This window comes from Pelodiscus sinensis, chromosome 30, assembly GCF_049634645.1.
Source record: "Pelodiscus sinensis isolate JC-2024 chromosome 30, ASM4963464v1, whole genome shotgun sequence".
Lineage (NCBI taxonomy): Eukaryota > Metazoa > Chordata > Testudines > Trionychidae > Pelodiscus > Pelodiscus sinensis.
In genome coordinates, this window is record NC_134740.1 from 5734505 (window position 1) to 5758267 (window position 23763).

The following is a 23763-nucleotide window of genomic DNA, read 5'->3' on the forward strand; positions in this document are numbered from 1 at the left end:
AGCAATTTTGCAGATGACACTAAGCTAGGGGGAGAGGTAGATACGCTGGAGGGCAAGGAGAGGGTCCAGAGTGACCTACACAGATTAGAAGATTGGGCCAAAAGAAATCTGATGAGGTTCAACAAGGACAAGTGCAGAGTCCTGCCCTTGGGAGGGTACAATCCCAAGCATTGTTATAGGCTGGGGACCAACTGGCTAAGCAGCAGTTCGATAGAAAAGGCCCTGGGGATTACAGTGCATGAGAAGCTGGAGATAAGTCAACAAGGTGCCCTTATAGCCAAGAAGGCTAGTGGCATATTAGGGCGCATTAGGAGGAGCATTGCCAACAGATCTAGAGAAGTGATTATTCCCCTTTATTCAGCACTGGTGAGACCACATCTGGAGTATTGTGTCCAGTTTTGCCCTCCCCCCTCCCCCCAGTACAGAAAAGATGTGGATGTGTTAGAGAGGGTCCAGCGGAGGGCAACCAAAATGATGAGGGGCTGGAGCACATGACCTATGAGGAGAGGCTGAGGGAATTGGGCTTATTTAGTCTGCAGAAGAGAAGAGTGAGGGGGGATTTGAGAGCAGCCTTTAACTGTCTGAAGGGAGGTTCCAAAGAGGATGGAGAGAGGCTGCTCTCAGTGGTGATACATGGCAGTAGAAGGAGCAATGGTCTCAAGTAACAGTGGAGGAGGTCTGTGTTGGATATTAGGGAAAAATATTTCCTAAGTGGGTGGGGAAGCACTGGAATGGGTTACCTAGGGAGGGGGTGGAATCTCCATCCCCAGAGGTTTTAAAGGCTAGTGGCTGGGATGATTCAGTTGGGTTGGTCCTGCTTTGGGAAGGGGGATGGACTCGAGACCTCCTGAGGTCTCTGCCAGCCCTGGGGTTCTATGATTCTATGACTGGTGAGCAGGGGGAGAGTTGAGGGTTTGTCAGTGGTTGCCCTGTTCACACCTTGCGGTGCAATAGAGTGACACGGGTTTTACTCCTGGTCTGCGATATCCGTGAGTCGTGTGCTCTTTATGAAAGCTGGATTCCTAGAGACTCTCCCCCTTCTCTGTGCCTGCCTCTCTTGGTCGTAGAGGGCAATGAGCCGTTAAATGCCCTGAATGGCTCTAAAGAAACCGCTTCTCCTTTTTGTACGGGCCCTGCTGCGCTCCGTGTCACTGTGTCTCTGGCGCAGTAGTAGGTGGCGGTGTCCGCAGCTGTCAGCGAGCGGAGCTGCAGCGAGAACTGGTTCTTGGCGGTGTCTCTGGCGATGCTGATCCGGCTCTGAAAAGCCGGGGCGTAGTTGGTGCTCCCGCTGGGTCCAGATATACGCCCCATGTATTCTAAACCTTTCCCAAGAGCCTGCCGATTCCAGGCCCAGTTGTAGCCAGAAGAAATGGTGTAACCAGACACGGCGCAGCTCAGGGTGAGGGTCTCTCCGGGCTTCACAGCGCCCGGCCCGGACTGGACCAGCTGGATTTGGGACCGGACACCTGAAAGACACGAACCGTTACAGTTAGATCCTCAGCTCGCTCCCTGGGGCTTTGATCATCCCCCGGGTTTCCCCTCCCGACTCACAGGGCGAGAGGGCGAGTAACAGCAGCAGCGACACCGCGGGGCCCATCCTGGGAAACGGAGCAACGAGAAGGAGGAAAAACTGAAACTCGCTGCAGCCCCTGGGCAGGCGGGTCCCGGGGAACCCAGGAGCTGCGATTTAACCCGGGCCCAGGCGGGGAGATTTGCATAAAGTCCGACACCCCGGTACCGCCCTAGGAAAGGGGCGGGGAGCGCAGGAGTCTTAGCGCTTCTGCTCCGCTGCGGCCGCGTGGCTGGGTCACAGGGCGGGGAAATGAACAAGCGACCAGCGACCGCTGCGGGCTCCGGCCCTTTTCTTTCTTTCTTTCTTTCTTTCTTTCTTTCTTTCTTTCTTTCTTTCTTTCTTTCTTTCTTTCTTTCTTTCTTTCCCGTCAGAGTAGGGGTCTCCCAGTGAAATGAAGCTGCAGCAGCTTTACATAAAACATTCGGATTTCCTCACTCTGGGCTCTGTGAACCAGGCGAAGGGATGATGTGAAGGCGAAAGCTAACATGGAATGCAGCAGAATGAGCTAAATGACCGGAGGGAATGAGAAGAGCCGCACTGGGTCAGACCAAAGGACCATTTAGCTCCGTGTCCTGCCAGGTGCCCCACAGGGAAAGAACAGAACAGCTAATGACCTCCTGACTCATTCCCTGTCTCCATTCCCAGCTTCTGCTTAGGAAGGATGGAGACATAGTCTCTGCCCATCCTGGATCATGGCCATGGATGGATTTGTCCTCCAGCTCGTTTTCTCTTGAACCCTGGTATTTGATGGTTAGGGAAATCTCAGTCCCTCTGTCCATGGGTCTTCTCCCCATGACACTCTGAGACTGGGGCGGAGAGCAGGGAAAGGAAAAGCAGCAGCGAGACCCAGAAGGTCCCGGTCTCGGTGTCTGTGCAGCGCCGGGCACCGGGTTCTGGGATCATCCTGACATTTTCGGACGTGGAGGAGGGAGCAGCTCCCTGTAGTCTCTCCTCACGCAGGAACTGAGGGGCTGGTGACTCTCCCGTGATGGGAAAGGAAAGTGATCTCCGGAGCCGCCTCCTATGCTCAGAGGGGCCAGACAGCGCCGGTCCCTGGCTCAGTGTGGGGGGAGGGGCCATGTCCCAGGGAGCCATTGGCCTCAGGGGAAGGCAGATTTCCCGCAGCGCTGGGAGGGATTTGGGCGGGAAACCCCCTTCCCTCCCCGGATTCTGGCTGGGTTGAAGCGCTCCCTGGCGCCTAGGAAGCCTTTCCACTGAGTGTGAGGGGGGCCCGGTACAAGACCTAAGTGGGTCTGTGAATCTTTAGCCTCCCGACGGCGGCTCCTGTGACCGGGGGCAGAAAGTGAAAGTGACCCAGCGGTGAGTCTCTCTGCTCTCCTTTGAACCCAGCGGGCTCCTGGCACTCGCGGGCGGACCGCGAGGGCCACCGCGGGGCATTCCCACGCAATTGCAGGGGAAGTTTTTTTTTGGCGGGGAGGAGGCTGGTTTCCCGCGCAGGAATAACGGGGCGGCCCTGCTGGTCTCCGGCTGCTCATGTCACGTGTTCGCGGAACTGGAGACCGTGTGTCCCCAGCCCAGCCCATTAGCCGGCCACGACCCTGCGCTGAGCGAGAAACAATCTCTGCGCTCGGAGCCGGCTCAGCTGGGCTGTGCCGCTCCCCCGGGACAGCCGGGCTGCAGCTGCGGAGTGAAGGGCCTGGGGCCAGCCAGCCCCGATCGCAAGGAGCCGAACCGGGGGGAGATGAAGCGATTGCCCTGAAAGGAGCCGCAGGGCTGCAGCCGAGGGGGTGTTCGGTGCGAACCCAGCAGAGTCCAGGGGCAGAGACTCCAGCCCGGTGCGGTGGTTGAGGGTCCGAGTGTCTGTCCCCCCAGGCTCAGGGAGGCAGGGCGGCCCCTGGGTCTGTAGCCCTAGAGCAACGGGGTGAATCTGAGCCCTTGAGAACTGAACACACAGAGAGCCCGGCGCGCGCACTGTCCGCGTCCTGCCAGCCGGGATTTCCCTGCGAACCGCAACTGGAGGATTCCTCTGAGCCCGGCCCGACTTCCCCTCCCTGTGCCTGGCGCCCGCCGGGCGGTGTCCTCGGGCCCTAGTGGAGAGAACGAGACTGGCTGGGTGCGCGCGCAGGCGCCTGCGTGTGTCCCTGCCCTGCCCTCTCCTGGTACCGCGAAGGCGGGGTCCGTCCCCGGGCGCGCCCCGCGCACTGTGACCCGGGCGCTGTGCGATGGTTCCTTCACTCCATGGCTCTGTCCCGGCCCGCACACTCTGCAAAGGCCGGAAATAGCTCTCAGGTCTGTGCGCCTGGCCGGGCTCCCGAAGGGCGGGGCGCAGCCAGAGACACCGGGAGAATCCTGCCGGGAGGGTGTTTTACAAACGGGCGTGTCGATATCTTGTCCAGAGTCAGCTCCCTGCGTGTGCCTGTTCCTAGGATCCGGCTCCGCTAACCCGGTCAGGGTCGGTTCCCGCTTAGGCTATGGAGAAACCGCTTCCCCCTTTTGTCCCGGGCCCTGCGTTGCGCTGTGTCACTGTGTATGTGGCGCAGTAATAGAGGGCGGTGTCTGCAGCTGTCAGCGAGCGGAGCTGCAGCGAGAACTGGTTCTTGGCGGTGTCTGCGGTGATGGTGACTCGGCCCTGGAGAGATGCGGCGTAGGCTGTAGCCCCGCTATACGGATACACCCACCCCACCCACTCCAGCCCCTTCCCGGGGGGCTGCCGGATCCAGTGCCAGTGATAATGCTGAGTAGAGATGGAGACCCCCGAGACAGAGCAGCTCAAAGTGAGGGTTTCTCCGGGCTTCAGCGCTCCCGGGCCGGACTGGACCAGCCGCACCTGGGAGAGGACACCTGCGAAAAAAGGAAACAAATTAGCCAGCGAATGTCTCTGTATGTCCCTGATTCTCCCACGGGCCCCACGGACACTCACAGCTGGGGGCGGCGAGCAGGGCCAGGAAAAGCAGCAGAGGTTCCATTCTCGTTCCCAGGCACTGAGGGAAACTCCGCAGCGGGCAGGGCTGTGTCCGGGCAGACACTGAGCGCCCTAGAATCACGGGTTTGTATTTCAGAAGTGACTCCCGGGGCAGGGATTTGCATGCGGGTTCGCCAGGTGGCGTGTAAGGGATGACGGGGGGAGCGCCAGGACAGGGCGATGTCCCGTCGGGGATACTTTCCCCCTTTACCCTCCAAAATGTGCCAGGCACTTGCCATGGGTAGGGGAGGTGCCCAGTTGGTGCCCAGAGGGGGAGTCTCTCCTGGGAGGGACAAATGGGGCAGGAAGCGCAGCTGCAGGCAGAGAGGCTGGTGGTTTCCGCCCCAGAACCTGACAAACCGCTCTATGGAAGGAGAGGGGGGATTGTGTTGTGCCTCGTGGAAGCAGAAAATCGTGCACCTGGAGAGGCCCCTTACTGCAGCTCCCTGCGCTCCGGGTGTATGAGCAAAAGCTGCATTGCAGGGGCAAAACCACTAGAAGGAAATGGACCCACTGAGTATGGGGGGGGCTCGCTCTCAAAGGAGGTGAGAGATGGGCCACTTGGGGGAGGGGGCGGAGACTGGGAACCGCTTGACGCAATGACCTCCCATTGGCCTAGCAATCTCTACTCCGTCATTTGCACTGAAGCGTCCGTTTGGAAACTGCTGTGAAAAGTGGGCGGGTCACGTGGGGGCAGCACAAACATCCCAAGGGTCTGGCCAGGGGCTCTCGATGAAAAGGGGAAGAAGAATAGCACCGTGCGATTCGAACCCACGCGAGTAAAGCCCAATAGCTTAGGCGTTTACCGCCTTAACCAGTAAACCGCGTGTATCTTCTTTCCAAACAGCCCTAAAGAAGGATTTTTAGATGTTTTATTCCGCCCCTCCCCCATTTCTTTTACCTACCTGCTTGTTCTTGTGAGGAAGAGGAGTAGGGGGCTTTTTAAGGTTCCTCATTAATGCAGATAACAAATCATCAGATACTTAATCTGAGGACTAAGGTGTCCAGCCCAGGTCCTGGCAAGTGGCTCTTAACTTGCCTTGTGCACCAGGATCTCAATGAATCCAGGTTGTACCCCGGGGTGACACCCCAGTTACCAGCCTATGGGGTCAGTGCCTGGAAAGGAAATTCCCTTTCTCCTGGGGGGCCCTGCCTTAGGAAGCAGCCTTGGAGGCTCAAATCCACAGGACCGGGCCTGGAAAGTGCAGCCTCCGGCTGGCGGAAGCGCTGCGGGGCCGAGCGCTGAGGAAGCCAAGGGAAGGGAGAGTGAGTCCCCGGGACACAGGAGCTGGGCAGAGTCAATATGGGCAGGGGGCCTGGGAGCCGCCTGCGGATGAAAGGTGCCCAGAGAGAGCGACGCCAGCCAGGCCACAGGTGTCGTGGCAGCGTTCAGGGCTCCACATCCTGCCATCCGAACTCAGATCTCCACGGGCACCTCCTGGTGCTGCGCTGGCCTCAGGCAAAGCCTGAAATCTCTGGCCGTGCTGCTCTCCGCTACCCCCGTGCTAGAGTTAGAGCTCTCCGGCCCAGCTGGCGCGAGGGGAGGGGTGTGACGGCGCGTTGGGGGTTCCCCGTCTCCTGCACCCCGAAATGGCACAAACAGACTGTACCAGCCAGTGGAATTGAGGGTGGTTTATTGCTCCTCCAGCACAGCGCAGCACAGATGTAATCTGGTTACAGGAACTGGGCTAGGATGCCTCAGGCCCCCTTGAGATGGGGGAGACTGGGCCCCTAAAACTCCAGCTCCTCTCCCTAGGCTGTCTCATCCATCCTCACAGACAGCCACCAACCAACTCACTAACTTCCAGCCCTGCCCCCCAACCAAGGCAGCATTCCACCTTCCTTTGTTCCTCTCCATGGGGGGTGTCTGGCCACTGGTTTGCATAGTGACTCATCCTGTTTTGCTGGGTCGTGGTCCCCAAGACAGCCAGTGGGGGTTACCCCAGAGCCAGCAGCATAGAAACCAGCCAGGTACCCCCACTACGTCACAGTTCTCCCCCCTCCGAGAGCGAACTGAGCAGGGTCACTCCGCTCGTGACCTAGGGAAGTTCGGGTCCTCTGCGTGGGAACCCGCCCTGGGGACATGGGTGCTCCCCTTGACTCGGGCCGGCCGTGGCGAGGCCCCACATGAATTGGCTTCCCTCTGTCCACTCGCTGCCCCGCTCCAGGGCGACTGGCACAGGCCTGTCCTCGGGGGTCACACCCACCCTTCCACTGGCCTTGATCTCTGGCCAGGGTCTCTCGGGCTGGGGCCATGAGCCCAGCGAGCCTTCTCTGGACAGCCAGGGCGGCTTCCACCCCCGATGCTCCATCCAGGGAGGACTTCCCCTCCCATAACTCTCTCAGCCAGCCCAGAGGGTCTATCTGGGGTAGAGACCCCCAAGCCGCTTTCCTCCTGTCTTGGGCCTTCCCGCCCCTCTGGCAGGAGTCACAGGACCGGCAGTACCGCTGCACGGCTGTAAAGATTCCCGGCCAATAGAAGTGCTGGAGCAGCTTCAGCCGGGTGCTCCGGATCCCCCGGTGGCCCCCAACGGGGACGTCGTGGGCCAAATACAGCAGCTCGAGGCGATACTTTCGGGGGACGACCAGCTGCCGCTGGACCCCCCATGCCCTCGCCTTCCTGGGGGGGAGCCACTCACGGAACAGGAGCCCACGCTCCCGCAGGAATCTCTCCTGGCCACCTCTCCCCTGGGGCTGAGCTGCACGGAGGCCAGCCTGGTCCCGCAGCCTCTGCAAGAAGGGGTCTGCCTGCACCTCAGCCTGGAATTCAGCTGCTGAGGCAGGGATCGGGACCTGTCCCCCACCTCTGCCTAGGTCCGGAGTCCCAGCCTGGCTGGACCCCGTGTCCACTGGGATGGGACCCTGAGGACGCTGCCAGGAGTCCTTCCCTGGACCCACGTTGTCAGCCCCCCGCTGGCTCTGGCTCCGGGTAGTGACTAGAGCCCGCTGGGATTCATGGGGCCACTCCTCTAGGTCATTCCCCATCAGCACCTCGGTGGGCAAGTGCGGGTGCACCCCCACTTCCTTGAGGCCTTTCTTCGCCCCCCATTTCAGATGCACCCTGGCTACAGGCACCTTAAACGGGGACCCGTCTATGCCCTTCAGGGTCAGCTGCGCGTGGGGTAGTATCCGCTCCGGGGCCACTATGTCGGATCGGGCCAGAGTCACCTCCGCCCCCGTGTCCCAGAAGCCCGTCACCTTCCTACCATCCACCTCCAGGGGTATGAGGCACTCGCTCCGCAGGGGCCGTCCTGCCCCCACCCGGTACACGGAGAAATCCGCCTCCTGAGAATCAGACCTCCCAGGGGAGGTGCACTGAGCATCCTTCCCCTCTCTCTGAGCTGAGGTTTGCCTGCCAGCCCCTGCCTCTGGGGCAGCCTGCCCTTCCTCCCGCCCCAGCCAGTTAACCCTGGAAAGTCCCCGGTCCTGGGACCTGGTGCACTGAGCCCTCTTGTGGCCTTTTTGCCCACAGCGATGGCAAGTTAGGCTTTGGGCTGTCTCTGTCCAGGCCCTGGCTGGTTCTCTGGGGCGCAGACGACCTGTTCCTTGGTCTCGCCCCGTAGTTGACTCCCTCCGTCGCTCAGCCGAGATCCGGTCTCTGCGCGGTTCCCTCTCTCTCCGGGACTCCCGTTCACACCCGGACCGGCTCTCCGTGAACTCATCTGCCAGTCTCCCGGCCTCCTGGGGGTTCTCTGGTCTCCGGTCCTTGAGCCACAGCCTCAGTTTGGGTGGGCACGCTTCATAGAACTGCTCCATCATGACCAGCTTGAGCAGCTCCTCTGCGGTCTGGGCTCCGACTCCAGACACCCACTTGCGGCAGTATTGCGCCAGGCGGGAGGCCAGGTCCACATAGGTCTCCCGTGGCCCTTTCTGTACCCCCCGGAACTTCTTCCTGTACATCTCGGGGGTCAGCCCGAACTTGTGCAGCAGGGCCTCCTTGACTCGGTTGTAATCCCCTGGCTGTAGGTCCTCCAGCTGACTGAGCACTCCGGCCGCCTCCTGGTTCAGTGCGGGGATGAGCTCCTGCAGCCAGTCAGCTGTGGGGACCCGTTGCAGTCCACAGGCCCTCTCAAAGGCACTGAGGAACCCGTCTATGTCACCCATGTCCTTCAATTGGGCCACCATGAGCCTCTCCAAGCGTCTGGCAGTCCTGGGACCCTGGGGCCCATCCGCACTTGGCGCAGCCGGTGCCCCGCCGGTTCTCCGCTCTGCCATGGCCAGCTCATGCTGCCGCTGCCTCTCTCGATCTTGGCGCTCCTTCTCTCGGTCCTCTACTTCCAATTCCCTGATCCGCAGCTGGATCTCCAGCCGCCGCAGCTCCGCTGGGCTGGCCCCTGCCCTAGATGGGCTACGGCTTGCAGGCCTCCCGGGAGACGCTGTCTCATCTCTCCGTTGGGTTCCAGCGCTCCTCCCCCTCTCTGAGCCTGACACACTCTCAGGGGGGGTCTGGCTGCTTCCCCTGGGGACAAGATCCTGGCCCCGTGGCTGGTCATTATCTTCCAGCTGGGTAATCAGCTGGGCCTTGGTTGCTTTCCGCACAGGCAAGCCCCTCTCTCTGCACAGCCCCACCAGCTCTGCCTTCAATAGTCGGGCGTAGGCCATCTGCCCGCTGGGCCCCTCGGTGCAGACTCACCAGTCTAGTGCTGCAGCGCCCCACGACTCCCAGGAACCGCTTCGCTCTGTCTCCAGCACGCCTGGCTCCAGGGCTCTTGCTTCTACTGCGCCTTGTCGCTTGCCGCTGGGAGCTTCATCCACGGGGTGCAGTGCATCCCACCCCTGACACCAGTGTGACGGCGCGTTGGGGGTTCCCCGTCTCCTGCACCCCGAAATGGCACAAACAGACTGTACCAGCCAGTGGAATTGAGGGTGGTTTATTGCTCCTCCAGCACAGCGCAGCACAGATGTAATCTGGTTACAGGAACTGGGCTAGGATGCCTCAGGCCCCCTTGAGATGGGGGAGACTGGGCCCCTAAAACTCCAGCTCCTCTCCCTAGGCTGTCTCATCCATCCTCACAGACAGCCACCAACCAACTCACTAACTTCCAGCCCTGCCCCCCAACCAAGGCAGCATTCCACCTTCCTTTGTTCCTCTCCATGGGGGGTGTCTGGCCACTGGTTTGCATAGTGACTCATCCTGTTTTGCTGGGTCGTGGTCCCCAAGACAGCCAGTGGGGGTTACCCCAGAGCCAGCAGCATAGAAACCAGCCAGGTACCCCCACTACGTCACAAGGGGTCCCAAGGGAGGGGGCACTGAAACTCGATGCTCTGCCTAGAGATCCCGGAGTCCAGGTGCTGGTGTGAGCTGAGCGCCCGGAGCAGCCCTCCCCAGAAATGCCCTTTCTCCCTGGCTGGAGAGGCTGCCGGCTCGGTGCGTTCTCTGGCTCCACATCGGCGCCGTGGCTGGGACAGGGAGAAGGGTTTAACCCCGCTGCTCACAGGTACAAAGGGGCAGCACGTGACCAGCCCTGCGGTGTGTGAACCTGAAGGTTTATTACCAAGGGGGGAAAGACCAAGCAGGGGCCGTTCCATGGCGCGTCACGTGCCTCCAGAGACTCCAACATCCGTCGGATTCCAGGCCGGGCACCAGGCCTGTGCTGTTCTCGTGCAGCTGGCCGGGAGCTGCTAATCCTGACCCGCAGCCCGGTGTCTTCTCGGGCCGGTCACAGGCAGCCTGATGGGTTGCTCTCGGCGCAAAGCCGGCCCAAGGCACAGTGAGCACGATTGACCCCTGCGTCTCTCTCTGAGCTCAGTCTCCCCAGCTCTTTTCATTTCGAGCAGCCACCAGTTCACGTCCCCTGAAGCCCCTTGGTACGTCCCCGGGGGCATCGGCCATTGGCCCTATATATAACGGAGCAAGGGTTTGGAAAAGGTCCCTTCATTCCCATTGCTCCCAGGGCTGTGACTCTGCAAGCGCAGGGCAAGAAACTCACAGAGGCGAGTGGAAATTTGGTTCTGGCCCTAACCCAGCCCAAGCTGCAGCTATTCCATTGTCACCTACGCAACCCAATGGGCCAGAATCCTGGAACCCTTAACTGAATACTGCACACAAATGTGGTCACCTCATCTCAGAAAATATTTATTGGCATTAGGAAAGGTAAAGAAAAGGGCAACAAAACCAAGGAGGGGTTTGGAGTGAGTCCCATATGTGACGTAGTGGGGGTACTTGCTGGGCTGTGGTGACCCCTGCTGTCTGGAGCAAGACCCAGCAGGGAAAACCTCACTATGCAAAGGTAATGCCAAACTTGTTGAACCAGTGGCCAGACACCCCCCATGGAGAGGAACAAAGGAAGGTGGATGCAGCCCTGGCTGGGGGGCAGGGCTGGAGGAGGGTTAGTTAGTTCCTGGCTGGAAGGAGAGAAGAAGGAGCTGGGGAGGGGGGCTGGGACTCCCCTATCTCAAGGGGGGCACTGAGGCCTCTTAGCCCCAGTTCCTGTAACCAGAGTACATCTGTGCTGCACTGTGCTGGAGGAACAATAAACAACCTCCATTCTACTGGCTGGTGAAGTCTGTTCATGCCATTTCGGGGTGCAGGAGACGGGGGACCCCCAACGCGCCATCACACCATAAGAGGAGAGATTAAAAAGACTTGGACTTTTCATCTTAGAAAAGAGGAGACTAAGGGGAGATATGCCAGAGGTCTATAAAATCATGACTAGTGTGGAAAAAGTGAAAAAGGAAAAGTTATTTACTTATTCCCAAAATATAAGAATTAGGGGTCACCAAATGAAATTAATAGGCAGCTGGATTAAAACAAAGAAAAGGAAGTTTTTCTACATTCAGCGCACAGCCAACCTCTGGAACTCCTTGCTAGAGGATATGCTGAAGGCTAGGACTTTAATAGGGTCCAAAAAAGAGCTAGATAGATCCACGGAGGTTAGGTCTATGAATGGCTATTAGCCAGAATGGGTAGGAATGGTGCCCCTAGTTTCTGTTTGTCTGGAAATGGGTGAGAGGAGAGGGATCAGTGAGGATTACTTCTTGTGTACTCTCCCTCTGGGGCACCTGCTACTGGCCACTGTTGGCAGACAGGATACTGGGTGTGACGTAGTGGGGGTACCTGGCTGGTTCTCTGGGGCGCAGACGACCTGTTCCTTGGTCTCGCCCCGTAGTTGACTCCCTCCGTCGCTCAGCCGAGATCCGGTTTCTGCGCGGTTCCCTCTCTCTCCGGGACTCCCGTTCACACCCGGACCGGCTCTCTGTGAACTCATCCGCCAGTCTCCCGGCCTCCTGGGGGTTCTCTGGTCTCCGGTCCTTGAGCCACAGCCTCAGTTTGGGTGGGCACACTTCATAGAACTGCTCCATCATGACCAGCTTGAGCAGCTCCTCTGCGGTCTGGGCTCCGACTCCAGACATCCACTTGCGGCAGTATTGCGCCAGGCGGGAGGCCAGGTCCACATAGGTCTCCCGTGGCCCTTTCTGTACCCCCCGGAACTTCTTCCTGTACATCTCGGGGGTCAGCCCGAACTTGTGCAGCAGGGCCTCCTTGACTCAGTTGTAATCCCCGGGCTGTAGGTCCTCCAGCTGACTGAGCACTCCGGCCGCCTCCTGGTTCAGTGCGGGGATGAGCTCCTGCAGCCAGTCAGCTGGGGGGACCCGTTGCAGTCCACAGGCCCTCTCAAAGGCACTGAGGAACCCGTCTATGTCACCCATGTCCTTCAGTTGGGCCACCACGAGCCTCTCCAAGCGTCTGGCAGTCCTGGGACCCTGGGGCCCATCCGCACTTGGCGCGGCCGGTGCCCCGCCGGTTCTCCGCTCTGCCATGGCCAGCTCATGCTGCCGCTGCCTCTCTCGATCTTGGCGCTCCTTCTCTCGATCTTGGCGCTCCCTCTCTCAGTCCTCTACTTCCAATTCCCTGATCCGCAGCTGGATCTCCAGCCGCCGCAGCTCCGCTGGTCTGGCCCCTGCCCTAGATGGGCTACGGCTTGCAGGCCTCCCGGGAGACGCTGTCTCATCTCTCCGGTGGGTTCCAGCGCTCCTCCCCCTCTCTGAGCCTGACACACTCTCAGGGGGGGTCTGGCTGCTTCCCCTGGGGACAAGATCCTGGCCCCGTGGCTGGTCATTCTCTTCCAGCTGGGTAATCAGCTGGGCCTTGGTTGCTTTCCGCACAGGCAAGCCCCTCTCTCTGCACAGCCCCACCAGCTCTGCCTTCAAGAGTCGGGCGTAGGCCATCTGCCCGCTGGTCCCCTCGGTGCAGACTCACCAGTCTAGTGCTGCAGCGCCCCACGATTCCCAGGAACCGCTTCGCTCTGTCTCCAGCACGCCTGGCTCCAGGGCTCTTGCTTCTACTGCGCCTTGTCGCTCGCCGCTGGAAGCTCCATCCACGGGGTGCAGTGCATCCCACTCCTGACACCAGTGTGACGGCGCGTTGGGGGTTCCCCGTCTCCTGCACCCCGAAATGGCACAAACAGACTCCCCCAGCCAGTGGAATTGAGGGTGGTTTATTGCCTCTCCAGGATACAGCATAGCACAGATGTAATCTGGTCACAGGAACTGGGCTAGGATGCCTCAGGCCCCCTTGAGATGGGGGAGACTGGGCCCCTAAACTCCAGCCCCTTCTCCTAGGCTCTCCTCCATGCCCTCCGACAGCCAGCAACCAACTCCCTCACTTCCAGCCCTGCCCCCCAGCTAAGGCAGCATTCCACCTTCCTTTGTTCCTCTCCATGGGGGGTGTCTGGCCACTGGTTTGCATAGTGACTCATCCTGTTTTGCTGGGTCGTGGTACCCAAGGCAGCCAGTGGGGGTTCCCCCAGAGCCAGCAGCATAGAAACCAGCCAGGTACCCCCACTACGTCACACTGGGCTAGATGGATATTTAGTCTGACCCAGTGTGGATGTTCTTATGTTCTTAATTCCCTGCAAGCTTTGCACAGGGCCTCCTGGACCTCCCTGTTTCTCAGGGCGTAGATGAGTGGATTGACCAGGGGCGTCAGGACAGTGTAGGAGACAGAGAGAACTTTCTTGAAGTGGCTCAGGAGGTCGGTGGTTGGGAACATGTAGACAATCATGAGAGCTCCATAGTAAATGCTCACCACAATGAGGTGGGAAGAGCAGGTGGAAAAGGCCTTTTGCCTCCCAGTGCTAGAGCGGATTCTGAGGATGGTCCTGAGGATGCAGATGTAGGACACCAAGGTGAGCATGAAGGGGACTAGTAAGACAATCAAGGAGACTGTGAATGCCAACGTGTCCATCAGCAGAGGATCATTGCAGGAGAGTTTTACAAGGGGAATAAAATCACAAAAGAAATGGTCGATACCATTGGGGCCACAGAAGGTTAACTGGGATATTGGCACTATGGTTATACCACAAGCAAGCAATCCACCTATCCAAGATCCCCCGGCAAGCTGGAGGCAAGACCTGCCACTCATCCGGACTGTGTAGTGCAGTGGGTTGCATATGGCTAGATACCGGTCGTAGGACATCCCCAATAGGAGGAGGCATTCTGAGGCTACCAGAGCACCGAGGAAGTAATATTGCGTGAGACACCCAGTGAAGGAAATTGTCCTGGCCCCAGCGAAGAGCCCGGCCAGCAGCTGGGGCAGGAGGGTGGAGCTGTAGCAAATCTCCAAGCAGGACAAGTTGCCCAGGAAGAAGTACATGGGGGTGTGGAGGTGTCGATCGGCCACAACCAACACCACGACGAGGATGTTCCCGGTCATGGTTGTGACGGCGCGATGGGGTTCCCCCGTCTCCTGCACCCCAAAATGGTACAAACAGACTGCACCAGCCGGTGGAATAGAGGTTGTTTATTGCCTCTCCAGGATACAGCACAGCACAGATATAAGCTGGTCACAGAGCTGGGCTAGGATGCCTCAGGCCCCCTTGAGATGGGGGAGACTGGGCCCCTAAACTCCAGTCCCTTCCCTAGGCTGTCTCCTCCATGCTCCCAGACACCAACTCACTAACTCCCTTCCAGCCCTGCCCCCCAGCCAGGGCAGCATTCCACCTTCCTTTGTTCCTCTCCATGGGGGGTGGCTGGCCACTGGTTTGCATAGTGACTCATCCTGTTTTGCTGGGTCGTGGTATCCACGGCAGCCAGTGGGGGTTACCCCAGAGCCAGCAGCATAGAAACCAGCCAGGTACCCCCACTACGTCACAATGGTCACCAGGTAGATCATGAGGAAGACCAGGAAGAGAGGAACCTGCAGGCCAGGAAGATGTCCCAGTCCCAGTAGGTATCCCTGTGATAGACGTTTGGTTTCCTTGCCCCTGGTTTGCCATGGGGTATGTCTGTGGGACAGAAACAGGGTCAGTGGAGCAATAAGTAATATTCATTGCAATATGGCAGCCTTGTCTTCATTGCCTCCCTCTGCCGGCCCTGGCACAGCAGCTGAGTGGGGAATGGAGGGTGCATGTCTCTGCACCCTGGGGGGTAGTGTCTCAAGAGCCAGCACCAGCCACTCAAACCCTGGGGCACTGGGCTCAGACAGGGGGAACAGACATCCAGACAGATGTGACAGATGCTGGTCCAGACATTCATGCCTGTCACTGCCTGGTGGCTAAAAGATGGTCCAGGAGGGAATATTTGAGAGGGAGCTTGTGACGGCGCGTTGGGGGTTCCCCGTCTCCTGCACCCCGAAATGGCACAAACAGACTGCACCAGCCGGTGGAATAGAGGAAATTTATTGCCTCTCCAGGATACAGCATAGCACAGATGTAGTCTGATCACAGAGCTGGGATAGGATGCCTCAGGCCCCCTTGAGTTGGGGGGAGACTGGGCCCCTAAACTCCAGCTCCTCTCCCTAGGCTGTCTCCTCCATCCTCACAGACAGCCCGCAACCAACTAACTCACTTCCAGCCCTGCCCCCCAGCCAGGGCAGCATTCACCTTCCTTTGTTCCTCTCCATGGGGGGTGTCTGGCCACTGGTTCAACAAGTTTGGCATTACCTTGGCCTAGTGAGGTTCTCCCTGCTGGGTCTTGCTCCAGACAGCAGAGGTCACCACATCCCAGCAAGTACCCCCACTACGTCACAGTTCTCCCCCCTCCGAGAGCGAACTGAGCAGGGTCACTCCGCTCGTGACCTGGGGAAGTTCGGGCCCCTCGCTACGGGACAGCGCGTCGGCGATGATGTTGGCGCTCCCCTTGACGTGGATCACTTCCATGTCGTAGTCCTGCAGGAGCAGGCTCCACCGCAGCAGCTTGGCGTTCGTCCCTTTCATCTGGTGTAGCCAGGTCAGGGGGCAGTGGTCGGTGAACACCGTGAAACGCCGGCCAAACAGGTACGGTTGCAGCTTTTGCAGGGCCCACACCATGGCCAGGCATTCCCTCTCTACGGTCGCGTAGCTCCGCTCCCGGGGCAGCAGCTTCCTGCTCAGGTACACGATGGGGTGACGTTCCCCTTTCTCGTCCGCCTGCATCAGCACCGCCCCCAGCCCAGTGTCCGAGGCGTCAGTAAACACGATAAAGGGCTTGTCGAAGTCTGGGTTTACCAACACTGGAGCCTTGGCCAGGGCTCCCTTCAGTGCACAGAGAGCCCTCTGGCACTGCTCCGTCCAGACCACCCTGTTGGGCCTCCCCTTCCTGCACAGCTCTGTGATCGGGGCAGCGATGGAGCTGAAGTTGGGCACAAACCTCCGGTAGTACCCCGCCATCCCAATGAAAGCCTGGACCTGCTTCTTGGTCTGGGGCACAGGCCAGTCCCGGATGGCCTCCACTTTGGCCGGCTCTGGCTTCAAGCAGCCGCTCCCCACCTTATGGCCCAGGTAGGACACTTCGGCCATTCCAACCTTGCACTTCCCAGCCTTTACGGTCAGCCCAGCCTCCCTCAGCCGATCCAGTACCTGGCTGACCTGGGCCACGTGGTCCTCCCAGGACTGGCTGAAGACGCAGATGTCATCGATGTATGCTAGGGCACAGTTCTCCATTCCCCTCAGCAGCTGGTCCACCAGGCGCTGGAAGGTGGCCGGCGCCCCTTTGAGGCCAAAGGGTAGGACCAGGAACTCATAGAGCCCCAGTGGCGTGATGAAAGCCGATTTCAGTCTGGCCTCCTGGTCTAGCGGCACCTGCCAGTAGCCCTTGGTTAGGTCCAGGGTGGTGAGATAGCGAGCTCCCCCCAGCTTGTCCAGGAGCTCGTCGGGCCTTGGCATCGGGTAGGCGTCGGACACCGTGATGGCGTTGAGCTTCCGGTAGTCCACGCAGAACCGGATCGACCCGTCCTTCTTGGGAACCAGCACCACGGGAGAGGCCCAGGGGCTGGAGGACGGCTGGATCACCCCCAGGGCCAACATGTCCTGGACCTCTCTCTCCAGGTCCTGGGCTGTTTTCCCTGTGACCCTGAATGGGGAGCAGTGCACCGGGGGGTGAGTGCCCGTCTGCACCCGGTGGACAGCCAGGTTGGTGAGACCCGGCTTGTTGGAGAACAGCTGCTGGTGGGAGCGCAGCACCTCCCCGATCTCGGCCTGCTGGGCCGGGGTGAGCTGGTCCGAGAGGGAAATTGACTCCAGCGAAGAGTCCTCTCCGGTCCCAGGGAACAGTCCCACCAGGGGATCCTCCCCCTGCTCCTCCCAGGGCTTACACACGGCCAGCACCAAGTTCTCCCTGTCCCAGTACGGCTTCATCATGTTAACATGATACACCCGCTGGCCGCGCGTCCGGCCCGTCAGCTCCACCACGTAGTTCACCTCGTTCAGCTGCTTAACCACCTTGTAGGGGCCGTCCCAGGCGGCTTGCAGCTTGTTCTTCCGCACGGGGATCAGGACCATCACCTGGTCCCCGGTAGCATAGGCGCGGGCCCGTGCATTGCGGTCGTACCAGACCTTCTGCTTCCTCTGGGCCCTGCTCAGGTTCTCTCTGGCCAGGCCCATGAGCTCGGCAAGTCTTTCCCGGAATGTCAGGACGTATTCCATGACCGGCTCACCCTCCGGGGAGACCTTCCCCTCCCACTCGTCTTTCAATGAGTCCAGGGGGCCCCTCACTCGCCTCCCATATAACAGCTCGAACGGCGAGAACCCCGTGGACTCCTGGGGCACTTCCCTGTATGCAAACAGCAGGTGGGGTAGGTACTTGTCCCAGTCCTGCGGGTGTTTGTGCATAAAGGTCCGTAGCATCTGCTTCAGAGTCCCATTGAACCTCTCCACCAACCCGTTGGTCTGGGGGTGATACGCTGAGGCCCAGGTGTGTTGCACCCCACTCTTCTCCCACAAGCACCGGAGCAGGGCCGACATGAAGTTGGATCCCTGGTCCGTGAGAACCTCCTGGGGAAACCCCACCCTGCTGAAAATGGTCAGCAGTGCGTCTGCCACCGTGTCTGCCTCGATGGAGGGCAGGGCCACGGCCTCGGGGTAGCGGGTGGCGAAGTCCACCACCACCAGGATGTATTTCTTCCCTGTCCGGGTCGCTCTGTTGAAGGGCCCCACAATATCCATCGCCACCTTCTGGAAAGGCTCCTCTATGATGGGCAGGGGTCTCAATGCAGCTTTCTTCCTGTCTTGGGCCTTCCCAACTCGTTGGCAGGAGTCGCAGGACTGGCAGTACCGCTGGACAGCTGCAAACATCCCCGGCCAATAGAAGTTTTGGAGCAGCCTCAGCCGCGTGCGCCGGATCCCCTGGTGTCCCGAGAACGGGATGTCATGGGCCAGGTGTAGCAGCTTGCGGCGATACCTTTGGGGAACCACCAGCTGCCGCTGGAGCCCCCACTTGCCTACCGTCCCGGGGGAAAGCCATTCCCGGTACAGAAATCCCCTCTCCCACCGGAACTTCTCCTGGCAATCTCCTCCTAGGGGTTGAGCGGCACCCAGGTCAGCCCGGTCCCTCAGGGCCTGCAAGGAGGGATCCGCTCGCACCTCCGCCTGGAACTCAGCGGCTGGGGCTGGGACAGGGCCGTGGTTCCCCCCACTGCCTAGGTCCAACTCTAGGTCTGCTGGGACGGGGCCCTGGGCCCCGTGTTGGGGAACCTCCTCGAGTTCCGGGCCGCAAGCCCCTCGCTTGCTCTGGCTACGGGTGGTGACCAGCGTCCTGTGGGGTCCGTCTGGCCATTCCTCTAGGTCACTCCCCATTAGCACGTCGGTGGGCAAGTGCGGGTGCACCCCCACTTCCTTGGGGCCCTCCTTGGCCTCCCATTTCAGATGCACCCTGGCTACGGGTACCTTAAAAGGGGTGCCGCCTATGCCCCTCAGTGTCAGCTGAGTGTCGGGTAGCATACGGTCTGGGGCCACTATGTCGGGCCGGGCCAGCGTCACCTCTGCCCCTGTGTCCCAGAAACCCGTCACCTTCCTGCCATCCACCTCCAGGGGTACGAGGCAGTCCCTCCGTAGGGGCCGCCCCGCCCCCACCCGGTGCACGGATAAATCTGTCTCCCGAGGGTCAGACCTCCCAGGGGAGGTGCACTGAGCATCCTTCCCCCATCCCCGAGCGGAGGTTTGCCGGCCAGCCCCTGCCACTGGGGCAGCCGGCCCTTCCTCCCGCCCCAGCCAGTTAACCCTGGAACGTCCCAGGTCATGGGACCTGTCCTTGCGCCTGGTGCATTGAGCCCTCTTGTGGCCTCGTTGCCCACAGCGATGGCAAGTTAGGTTCTGTGGGCCCATTCGGGTCGGCTCTGCCCGGGCCCTGGCTGGTTTTCTGGGGTATCGATGACTGGTCCTGGTCCCTGGGGCTCGCCTCGGAGGTGTCTCTCTCCGTTGCTCCGCCGAGAACCGGTCTCTGCGCGATTCTCTTTCTCTCCGGGACTCCCGTTCACCCCCGGACCGGCTCTCCATGAACTCATCCGCCAGTCTCCCGGCCTCCTGGGGATTCTCTGGTCTCCGGTCCTTGAGCCACAGCCTCAGTTTGGGTGGGCACGCTTCATAGAACTGCTCCATCATGACCAGCTTGAGCAGCTCCTCTGCAGTCTGGGCTCCGACTCCCGAGACCCACTTGCGGCAGTATTGCGCCAGGCGGGAGGCCAGATCCACATAGGTCTCCCGTGGCCCTTTCTGTACCCCCCGGAACTTCTTCCTGTACATCTCGGGGGTCAGCCCGAACTTGTGCAGCAGGGCCTCCTTGACTCGGTTGTAATCCCCTGGCTGTAGGTCCTCCAGCTGACTGAGCACTCCGGCCGCCTCCTGGTTCAGTGCGGGGATGAGCTCCTGCAGCCAGTCAGCTGGGGGGACCTGTTGCAGCCCACAGGCCCTCTCAAAGGAGCTGAGGAACCCGTCTATGTCGCCCACGTCCTTCAATTGGGCCACCGTGAGCCTCTCCAAGCACCTGGCATCCCCGGGACTCTGGGGTCCATCCACTCTTGGCGCAGCCGGGGCCCCGCAGGTTCTCCGCTCTGCCATGGCCAGCTCATGCTGTCGCTGCCTCTCTCGATCTTGGCGCTCCTTCTCTCGATCCTGGCGGTCCCTCTCTCGATCTTGGCGCTCCTTCTCTCGGTCCTGTACTTCCAATTCCTTCATCCGCAGCTGGATCTCCAGCCGCCGCAGCTCCGCTGGGCTGGCCCCTGCCCTAGATGGGCTACGGCTTGCAGGCCTCCCGGGAGACGCTGTCTCATCTCTCCGGTGGGTTCCAGCGCTCCTCCCCCTCTCTGAGCCTGACACACTCTCAGGGGGGGGTCTGGCTGCTTCCCCTGGGGACAAGATCCTGGCCCCGTGGCTGGTCATTCTCTTCCAGCTGGGTAATCAGCTGGGCCTTGGTTGCTTTCCGCACAGGCAAGCCCCTCTCTCTGCACAGCCCCACCAGCTCTGCCTTCAAGAGTCGGGCGTAGGCCATCTGTCCGCTGGTCCCCTTGGTGCAGACTCACCAGTCTAGTGCTGCAGCGCCCCACGATTCCCAGGAACCGCTTCGCTCTGTCTCCAGCACGCCTGGCTCCAGGGCTCTTGCTTCTACTGCGCCTTGTCGCTTGCCGCTGGGAGCTTCATCCACGGGGTGCAGTGCATCCCACTTCTGACACCAGTGTGACGGCGCGTTGGGGGTTCCCCGTCTCCTGCACCCCGAAATGGCACAAACAGACTGCACCAGCCGGTGGAATAGAGGAAATTTATTGCCTCTCCAGGATACAGCATAGCACAGATGTAGTCTGATCACAGAGCTGGGATAGGATGCCTCAGGCCCCCTTGAGTTGGGGGGAGACTGGGCCCCTAAACTCCAGCTCCTCTCCCTAGGCTGTCTCCTCCATCCTCACAGACAGCCCGCAACCAACTAACTCACTTCCAGCCCTGCCCCCCAGCCAGTGCAGCATTCACCTTCCTTTGTTCCTCTCCATGGGGGGTGTCTGGCCACTGGTTCAACAAGTTTGGCATTACCTTGGCCTAGTGAGGTTCTCCCTGCTGGGTCTTGCTCCAGACAGCAGAGGTCACCACATCCCAGCAAGTACCCCCACTACGTCACAGAGCTCCAACAGACAAACCAACCAAGCACACAGGCCTGGGACTTGTAAGGGCCAAGGTGCGGAGCTTCCCTTTGCCCTGGCCCCCGGTTCTCCACCTTTAGATAGAAAGCAACAGGGCACATGTCGGGGAGCCTGGACGGCCCTCCCTTGACCAGAACAACAATGTCTCCAATGCCAGGCCTCGTCCAGTCCTTGGATCTCTAACAAAGCAAAGCCTAGGTCTGACTCAAGACTGGTGTATGCACGGACACATGCAAACAAGGCCAAAAAGGAGAGTCAGGAGCGCTGCCCAATCATGCATAGCTTGTACAGGACAGCGAGACCAAGCCAATTAGAGCAGAAACAACCTGGTCCTAGTGCATCCCATTTTTTATAAGAAAAATTCCAGAGACAGCTGAAAAACTATTAATTAAGCACTTTTGCAATCTTTTGGCACAGCAAAATGTATCCTAAACATTGGCATAATAGGTATCCTACACAACATGCAGTTGATTGGTAGATATGACTAGAACCACCAAGGCTTGCTTTGGTGTCAATTGGGTTTAGTAAGAAGAATGGATGGGAGGGAATAAGCAGGAATGACCCACAGGTTTTGCTTTCGATGTAACTAGCAATAATGGCCCCTTCACAGCCCGGACCCCAGTGCCTGGCGTTCAAAGGAACCACAATCTCCTGCCTGCTACTCTAGGGAGCATATAGATGAAGGGTAAGAGAACTAGGCTTAATGATTGTATTATAATAATTTCTTGCTTGCTTTTGCATTGCTTTGCACTGTATTAATTGCTTTAGAATGTATAGTATTTAAGGTTTAAAGTGCATAGTCGTCGGTTTTAAGGCTTGTAAAACTTAACAACTGTATTAACAGCTTAAAGCTTGCAAAAAATAAGAAAGTGGTTAAGTCTCCCTGAACTGCCCAGGTTTCCCTTGGATCTAAAATAAATGGAACCACAAGACAAAAGGATCGGTAACCCGGCAGTGAATGCCATGATGCCACGGTATAAATTCATGGTACGGCTCCACCTTAAATATTGCAAGCAGGTGTGGTTGTCCTATCCCAGAAAATCTATGTTAAGTATGGAAAAGGTGCCGAGAGGGTACTAAAACACGGGGGGCTTGGAAACAGTTTCAAATGAGGAGAGAAGAAAAACATGGGAATTGTGCAGTTATGGATGGTCTGTGAAATCATGAATCATAGAATCATAGAGCTGGAAGAGACCTCAGAATATCATCAAGTCCAGCCCCCTGCTCTAGGCAGGACCAATCCCAATGTATGTGAAGGAAGGCGCCTTCTTAGGAATGAAGGACATTTTGAAGAAGAGAAATTACACCCCTTCTCCTGCGGCTTTGGGGGCATTTCAGAAGAGCTCACGGGAATGAAGAACCCACCTGGCATCGAAATTCAGTAGGATCCGGGATTTTAATTCTCAGTCTGAATTTCATTTATAAAAATTCTCTTCACCAGCAGACCCCAAATGTCTCCAATTGTGCATCCAAAGATTTCCAGGGAATTCGCGATCACCACTCGGAAGTTTCGGCCTCGGGTGCTTAGCTGATCCCCATCAGTACGGGATCCGCACGCCTCACGCTCTTATGGGTGCAGTCTTGTTACACCCCCTGCGGCAGGCGCGCTGTTACCCCCATTCCACAGGCGAACACTAAGGCTGGGGCAGAGGGAACGACTTCCTGTCGGTCACAGGGGAATTCCGAGGCCGAGCAAGGAATCGAACCGCAGTGGCTGTTTCATGGACTAACCATTGGACCGTTCTGCCTCTCCCAGGGCAGGGCAGTTCGATGAAAGCCGGGCGCTCTGCGCTTACTGGAAGGGGCTAGGAAGGGCGTTTGTCAAGGCAAACAGTGTTTATTTCCATCCCGTATGAAGCCATTTCGAAGGTGGAGAGGCTGCAGCTGCCCTTTCCCATCGCTGTGGGGGCAGCCGGGAGAGAGCTGGGCGCAGCAGAATGTGCCCTTTGCCCTCGCTCCCTGCGAACAGGGAAACACACAAGGGCCGGGTGATCTCAGTTGCATCCCCCCAATAGCGCCCCGCCGCCTCTCACCCCTACACTCTCCGGCCCCCTGCCCTGACTCCCCCACCCACAGCCACATAGATCATTTAAAGCGTTTTTGCAGGAGGCACCGTGCCTTGGTTTGCTAAAGCGCCTGCCTAGTAAACAAGAGAGCCTGGATTTGCGTCTCACTGGTCCATTGTTACAGGCCAGGGGTGGGAACCTGGACAAACGTTTCCGCCTCCAGGAAGCTCAAGGCGGGGGCAGGGGCCGGCGGTGAAAGGGGTTTGCGGGGGCAGGGGGCGGCGGTGAAAGGGGTTTGGCTGCTGCAGCCCGGCGCTCAGAACTCGGTTTCATTTCCACGTACGGACCTTGGGCGCCCCCAGCGCCGCTTCGCTCACGCAGGGGGAGGTTTGTGTCTGGGCTCAGCCCGGCTTCTCCTCACTGTGTGCCCGGCACAGTAATAGCGGGCGGTGTCCTCGGGCTTCAGGCCGGTCAGTTGCAGGTGCAGCAGGTTGTTGGGATTGTCCCTGGAGATGGTGAATCGACCTTTGACTGAGTCTGCATAAAATTGTTGGCTCCCATCACTGTAAATAAGTGAGATCCACTCCAGCCCCTTTCCAGGAGCTTGTCGGACCCAGCTCATCCAGTAGCTGCTGAAGGTGAAGCCGGAGGCTTTGCAGGAGAGGCGCAGAGAGTCTCCGGGCTTCTTCACATCCCCTCCGGACTCCACCAGCTCCTGGGACCGGGCACCTGGGAACACAAACAGGTTACACATATTGTTATCAGCACCCGGGGGGATTTAATACTCTTCTACCTCTGCCGTTTGTCAGAAGAAGAAAATACCTTCCAAAGCCGCTACAGCCAAAATTACCAGGAGCAAAATATTCATTGTCCCTGGCGCTGGAGGGGGAAGTTCTCCGGGGACTGGCTGGTCACTGCCCAGACCCAGGGGCTGCGGATT

The 23763-nt window shown here is 59.2% G+C and overlaps 1 protein-coding gene and 1 gene segment (V, D, J or C); both read right to left on the reverse strand.

Moving 5' to 3' along the window:
• The window catches only part of LOC142821336 (Ig heavy chain V region 3-like), a 250481-nt gene extending 226718 nt beyond the window's left edge, over window positions 1–23763 (reverse strand). Inside the window, 1 exon segment of the V gene segment in view lies at window positions 23646–23763. Coding sequence covers window positions 23646–23691 — 46 coding nt within the window.
• Window positions 13333–13914, reverse strand: LOC142821065 (olfactory receptor 10A7-like). The gene has a single exon (XM_075911853.1). It carries the CDS (start codon window positions 13912–13914, stop codon window positions 13333–13335), a length of 582 nt encoding a protein of 193 aa, XP_075767968.1.

Bases quoted from the DNA above. Each gene is read 5' to 3' on its own strand.
- LOC142821065 (XM_075911853.1), bottom strand. From the start codon at position 13,914: ATGTCCTACGACCGGTATCTAGCCATATGCAACCCACTGCACTACACA.